The 7,038-nt window shown below is 37.8% G+C and overlaps 1 protein-coding gene across 1 annotated transcript; it reads left to right on the plus strand.

Annotated features, from left to right (window-relative positions):
- Positions 1-1,237: 1,237 nt before the first annotated feature.
- LOC130562981 (extracellular calcium-sensing receptor-like) lies at positions 1,238-5,531 on the plus strand. The gene is made up of 6 exons (XM_057348350.1): positions 1,238-1,464; positions 1,557-1,845; positions 1,921-2,673; positions 2,775-3,002; positions 4,346-4,469; positions 4,621-5,531. The coding sequence occupies exons 1-6, from the start codon at positions 1,256-1,258 to the stop codon at positions 5,529-5,531; spliced, it is 2,514 nt and encodes an 837-aa protein (XP_057204333.1). The 5' UTR covers positions 1,238-1,255.
- The last annotated feature ends 1,507 nt before the right edge of the window (positions 5,532-7,038 follow it).

The raw sequence follows: 7,038 nt of genomic DNA on the forward strand, positions 1-7,038 counted from the left end.
CAATAAAACCTTTCAAACTATTTCAAACTCTTCAGGACAGACTTTGTCAAGCCAACATAAGGTTTGTACTCGAACTTTACTATCTAGTTTTCATTGCTATCCTAATCAGATTTACCAGCCTAAATTTACATTGACAGTGGTGGCCAGTACATCATGGGTCCTCAGTTTTAAGATTTATCATGTTTTATTATTGCTTCAGACAGTCAGCGAACTGGATTTTTCTGACTAGATAGAACTAATGTTACGCTGCAGATGAAGTAAACGCAAAGTAACAGTTCCCTCAAACATGAAAATATTGTCATCTTTTATTCACCCTTAGATTGTTCAAAACATGCATATTTTTCTGTGCGACACCTGTATTAATATTTTTTTGTTGTGAAAGACAATTATTTACTTTCACAATTTGTGTTCTATCTTTTAAGAACACAACATCAACCCATAGTAGACATGTAAAGGCAAGGGAGAGGTGTTGAACTGGGTAGATAGAAAGTATAATTTAATATAAACTAAGTACATCACATTTTACAGTTAAATTTGGAGATTGTGTGTGGTTTGACAGCACTGGTGGTGCAGCAGCCCAGTATGAACTTGTGAACTGGCAACAGGACTCTGATGGGTCAATTCAGTTTAAGTAGTGAGTTATAATGATGCCTCACTGCCTCTTTACCAGCACTTCGTGCTTAACACTGAAAACATCATCTGGGCTGAACATTTCCAAAAAGTACCCCATTTTCAAGAAAGTATCTATTAACAGAACTCTCTGCTCTCAAAACTGTGTCAGACAGAGACTTCAGAGTTGGAACCTGTTTCTGAGGAGATATACAAACCTGATGGAAAACAGAATTTAAAGCAAGGAGGCCTGATGCCACTCTCTTATTAGAGGCTAAACGAGCCTTAGAATTAATCAATTTTGTATTATCTGTTTTATTCATGTAAGTGAACAAGCCACATATACCTCTGGATAATGCTGGGAGATTACAATTGATATTTTGAGATTAGTTAGTATAACTATTACCCAAATTATTTCTATTATAATTATAAACTGAAAATTTAATGATGATTGACAATAACACTTATTTTATGTTTTAATTTATTTTTAATAAAAATGAATGTCAAGAGGGTACACTGACATCTCACCCCTGCTTGATGAGGTCATTGGCTACGTATTGTTTATCCCTATTAACTTTCTATAAAACAGCAATTATAGAATCTGGTGCATTGCATTTTGCACCTGCAGGCGAGCTCATTCTTTGGGATGTTTTTTTTCCTATACACACTTCTGCTTTTCCATCACCTTAATGCAAAGGTGGAAAACACTCTTTGCCAAATGATGGGGGACACTAAATACTCGCTATTTTCGAAGGAAGGTGATGTAACTATTGGATCAGTTTTTGCAGTTCGCAGTAAAGAAACATTACCTTTATTTGCGTTCACACAAAAACCTCAACCTTTGTCATGCTCCAGGTTTGTAACATTGGAAAATATTCAGGAAACGTTAGAGGAGATCATGTAAACTCAAACACTTGTTTTTAACCTGCTGGTTTAATATTTTACAGTGTGACTCTGAGAGACGTTCGGCTAGCTCAGATGCTGATTTTTACAGTTGAGGAGATTAACAGGAATGGAATTTTACTACCAAATGTTTCTATTGGCTATAGAATATATGATACATGTGGTTCAAGACTGTCTTCTATGAGTGCAATTATGGCAGTGATGAATGGACAAGAGTTTGCAGCAGGTCAAAGATGCAATGGACAGACACCAATACATGCTATCATAGGAGAAACAGAGTCTGCCACCACAGTCATTCTGTCGAGAACCACAGGACCTTTTAAAATACCAGTGGTAAGAGGCAATAACAAATTAGACACAGTTATGCAACTTATTACTGTTCATTGCTTACGTTGATTTCTTTTTCAGATAAGTCCCTCAGCTGGATGTGAGTGTCTCAGTAATAGGAAAGATTTCCCCTCTTTCTTCAGGACTACGTCTAGTGATTATCATCAGAGCAGAGCACTTGCAGTTTTGGTCAAACACTTGGGCTGGACTTGGGTTGGAGCTGTGAACAGTGACAATGACTATGGAAACTATGGAATGGAAATGTTTCTGAATGCAGCCAAGAAGGAGGGGATTTGCATAGAGTACTCTGTGAAATTCTACCGTACAGAATATGAAAGACTCCAAAAAGTGGTAAAAACAATGAAACAAGGCACAGCAAAAGTGATTGTGGCATTTGTTTCATTTTTTGAGATGGAATTACTAGTTGAGCAGCTAAGTATACAGAACATTACAGGCCTCCAAATGGTAGGAGTAGTAGGATGGATAACTTCAAAGGCTCTGATCACTCCAAACACTTTTCGTGTAATGAAAGGGTCACTGGGGTTTGCAGTGAGCAAAATCTCTGTTGAAGGGTTTTTAGATTATGTTATGAAAACATTCTGGGACACAGTTTTACCATGCTCACGAAGAGATGGGAATTTATCTCAAGCTGAATTAAATTGCAGCCAATATCAAGACCTACTTGTGCTGAAAAATTACACTGAAGAAGCACCTGATAGATATATAAGTAATGTCTACAAAGCAGTGTATGCTGTGGCTTATGCACTACGCAGTCTACTGAAGTGCAAAGAACAAGGAGGTTGTGAGAAAAACCTGACCATACAACCACAGCAGGTAAAAAAAGATAATTTGTTATTCACAAAATCATCCCTACAATTTTTAATGTGTTGAATTGTCACTATGGCTGTCAACTATCAAATCTGTCTTTGTACTAGATGGTTGAGGCTCTAAAAAAGGTTAATTTCACAGTTCAATTTGGAGGTCGTGTGTGGTTTGACAGCACTGGTGGTGCAGTAGCCCAGTATGAAGTTGTGAACTGGCAGCAGGACTCTGATGGATCAATTCAGTTTAAAGCAGTGGGTTACTTTGATGCCTCACTTCCCCCTGACCAGCGCTTTGTGCTTAACACTGAAAACATCATCTGGGCTGGAGGACAGCTGCAGGTAAATGACAATAACCTGATTATCCAACAGGGTTTCATCAACTGCTGAAACATATCATGTATATAAAATATAAATAACTAAAAACAGTACAGTACAGTAAAAAAAACAAATTACATGTGTATATTGGATGTAAGCAATATCGTACTATATTGATGATTTGACTAAATGTATATATCATCTCATACATTTACATTTAGCAGACACTTTTATCCAAAGCAACTTACAGAGAGTTCAGGGAGCAATAAGCGATATGTCATACAGGAGCAATACAATAGGTGCTAATACCAAGTTACTAGTTTCAACAAAAGCCAACACTACCTGTTGAGAGAAAGAGAGAGGGTTAGTTTTTTTTCTCATTTGTCTGTCAAGTATTCACAGAAGAGATGGGTTTTAAGTCGTTTTTTGAATGTTGTGAGAGATGTGGTTGACCGGACTGAGTTAGGAAGAATGTTCCACCAGGAAGGAGTTGTGAAGGAGAATGAGTGGGAAGCAATTTACTGCTCTTTTGAGAAGGCAAGACAAGACGCCGCTCGTTTGCTGTACGTGGATAGTTCACCCAAAAAAGAAAATTCTGTCATCATTTACTTACCCTCTTGTCATTTCAAACCTGTATGACTTTCTTCTGCACACCACGAAAGAAGATATTTTGAAGAATGTTGGTAAGCAAACAACACTTCTGTTGTATAGACACAAAACCAATACAAGTTACCAACATTATTAAAAATATCTTTACACCTCTGAAAGATCACTGATCAATTATTGTGCTGTTTTAGAATATTCATAATAGAGTTTTCATAGCTTCCTTTGTGGATTTGCACGGTTTTGTTCCTAAAATATGCAACGCTTTGCAAAACTGTGTTCTTGTTGAGGAAAGTTGGTCATCTTAATGTAGAAAGAAATCTCGCAGGTGAAGGTTCCAGGTGCCGAACGGCCAAAACTTTATTTCCTCAAAGATGATCTGACAATACAGCATTTGAATCCAACAATCAGGTTTTGTCATGACTTCACCCTATTTTATTAGCTATCTCATAACTGCCGGGCTTTTCTGGATTATTAAAAAATAGATATACGTCTGGTGCTTTTAAATGGTTTATTGTTTGCATGCATGATTTATTGTGACGTTTACACACTTCTCACCCAAAGTGGGAAAGAAAGTTACTTTATGCTTATAAAGTCCCTAAAACTACATACTTATTGTGAAGTAAAAACAATAAATTCAGGGCAATTCAATTTATATGTATTATGTACCTGTGATAAGTGCAAAACCCATACATGCATATATAGATAAAATATAAGAAATAAAATGTAAGAAATTTTCATATTCTCCATATCATTTCTTGTAGAAGCCAAGGTCTGTGTGCAGTGAGAGTTGTCCTCCAGGCACTAGGAAGGCTGTACAGAAAGGAAGACCTGTCTGCTGTTATGACTGTATTCCATGTGCAGATGGAGAAATCAGTAATGAGACAGGTAAACTTCAGCCCAAATAAAGAAAATCTTACAAATATATTAGTTGCTCTCTAGATTCAGTTGCATATACAACAACTTATCAAAGGAGTTTATAAATGAAAAGTATTTTTTGTCTCTACATACAGTATAGTGATCACAATCTCTTTTTCAGATTCAAATAACTGCATGCAGTGTCCAGAGGATTACTGGTCTAATACTGAGAACACTGATTGTGAGTTAAAGGCTGTAGAGTTTCTGTCATTCACAGAAGTTATGGGTATAGTGCTGGTCTTTTTCTCACTGTCTGGTGTCGGAATAACTGTTCTGGTCACAGTCCTGTTTTACAGTAAGAAGGACACCCCCATAGTAAAAGCCAACAACTCAGAGCTGAGCTTCCTGCTGCTCTTCTCATTGACTCTGTGTTTTCTCTGTTCACTTACTTTCATTGGTCGCCCCACTGAGTGGTCCTGTATGTTACGTCACACAGCGTTTGGGATCACTTTTGTCCTCTGTATCTCTTGTGTTCTGGGTAAAACATTAGTTGTGTTAATGGCCTTTAAGGCCACACTTCCAGGAAGTAATGTCATGAAATGGTTTGGGCCTGTACAACAGAGACTCAGTGTTCTTGCCTTTACACTTATACAGGTTCTTATCTGTATGCTTTGGCTAACAATTTCTCCTCCTTTTCCCTATAAGAATATGAAATATTATGAAGAGAAGATCATTCTTGAGTGCAGTCTGGGTTCTACTGTAGGTTTCTGGGCTGTGTTGGGTTATATTGGTCTACTGGCTCTCTTGTGCTTTATTCTGGCTTTTCTGGCTCGGACGCTGCCTGATAACTTCAATGAGGCTAAATTCATCACATTCAGTATTCTCATATTCTGTGCTGTGTGGATCACATTTATTCCAGCTTATGTCAGTTCTCCTGGAAAATTTACTGTAGCTGTGGAGATATTTGCTATTTTAGCCTCAAGCTTTGCGTTATTATTCTGTATATTTGCACCTAAATGTTACATCATCCTGTTTAAGCCTGAACAAAATACAAAACAATATTTGATGGGAAAAACACAAACCTCCTACTAATAAATAAACAAATATATTTATATTAAGGTAAATGTTTATGATCTGCGTGATTACTTTTTAAACACAGAAGCACACACAGAACTTTTTTGAAATATGACGCAGACATGAAAACATTCTTTAATTTTCTAAAGTCTTGTTTATTTGTATAAAAATAATTAGTCTTTGGGCCCTATACACCTGGGGCAATGCGGCGGTGTTTTTTGCTAGTTTCAGCCCAACGCAGGTATCAATTCCACGTCATGCGCCACGTTGTTTAAATGGCAAATGAAAAAAAATTAAAGTGTGGTGGGTTTAGGCATTGCTCTTTTGCGCATTGCTCTTTTGAGGCAACTGAAATAGACTGCGCCACACTCTGCTTATTACACAAAGAGGGGCAGCAGCACACAAACATGCCAAATATTAAAAATGAAAGGATTACAATGTAAACAAATATTATTGTGTACATAAAGATAACAATTTGACTTGTCCTGTAGATGGTCTGCTCGTGCACAAGGTTAAAGCATGTAAGGAGACTATCTACAGGACAAGTCAGATTTTTATCTTTATGTACACAAAATAATATGTGCCATTTCCTTGCTAGACAAGCGTTCCGTTTTGCTGCTTGCAAATTCTGCCATGTAAATAACGAATCCGTCATGGCGCGATTGCAACTGGCAATCAAAAGGGAATGGGAGGTGAGGCTTTGATTGGTTTACTACGTTACTCCCAAAACATACCTATTAGGCCTACATACACTGCCTGTCCAAAAAAAGTCACACAATCTAATATTTTGTTGCACCACCTTTAGCTCTGATTACGGCACGCATTCGTTGTGGCATCGATTCGATAAGCTTCTACAATGTCCAGATGTTTTTCCAGTCCAGAGTTGCATTAATTTTTTGCCAAGATCTTGTATTGATGATGGGAGATTCAGACCGCTGCGCAAAGTCTTGAGGTTGAGGCGTGGACTCGTTGGTGGCCAATCCATGTGTGAAAATGTCTCATGCTCCCTGAACCACTCTTTCACAATTTGAGCTCGATGAATCCTGGCATTGTCATCTTGGATTATGCCCGTGCCATCAGGAAGGAAAAAACTCATTAATGGAATAACCTGGTCATTCAGTATATTCAGGTAGTCAGCTGACCTCATTCTTTGGGCACATAATTGTCATGGCTCTGCTTCATTTAGTTATGCTTTTCTTGGTCCTGTAGCAGAGCCATGACAAAGTCTTTGGTTATGTGTGGAGAGAGTCTTTTTGACCCTTTCGGTCTTCGATACTCTCTCAGGTCTTTGTCTGTTTTCCCGCCCTTTTGTATCCCTCTTTATTGCTTGTTGATTAGTTCATGTCTCACACCTGTTCCCTCTTGATTTCCTCCCCTTTATATAGTCCTCATGTTTCATTGTCCTGTGCTCTGTCATTGTATCTGTATGCGTTGTGTATACGTATGTTATGTGCTGCTTCTTGCCATCGTCTTGCCTTGTCCTGTCTGTGATCCGGTTTTGTTAGTAAGTTGTTTTAGTGTTCTT

The sequence above is a fragment of the Triplophysa rosa genome, linkage group LG12 (genome assembly GCF_024868665.1).
Source record: "Triplophysa rosa linkage group LG12, Trosa_1v2, whole genome shotgun sequence".
Classification (NCBI taxonomy): Eukaryota; Metazoa; Chordata; class Actinopteri; order Cypriniformes; family Nemacheilidae; genus Triplophysa; species Triplophysa rosa.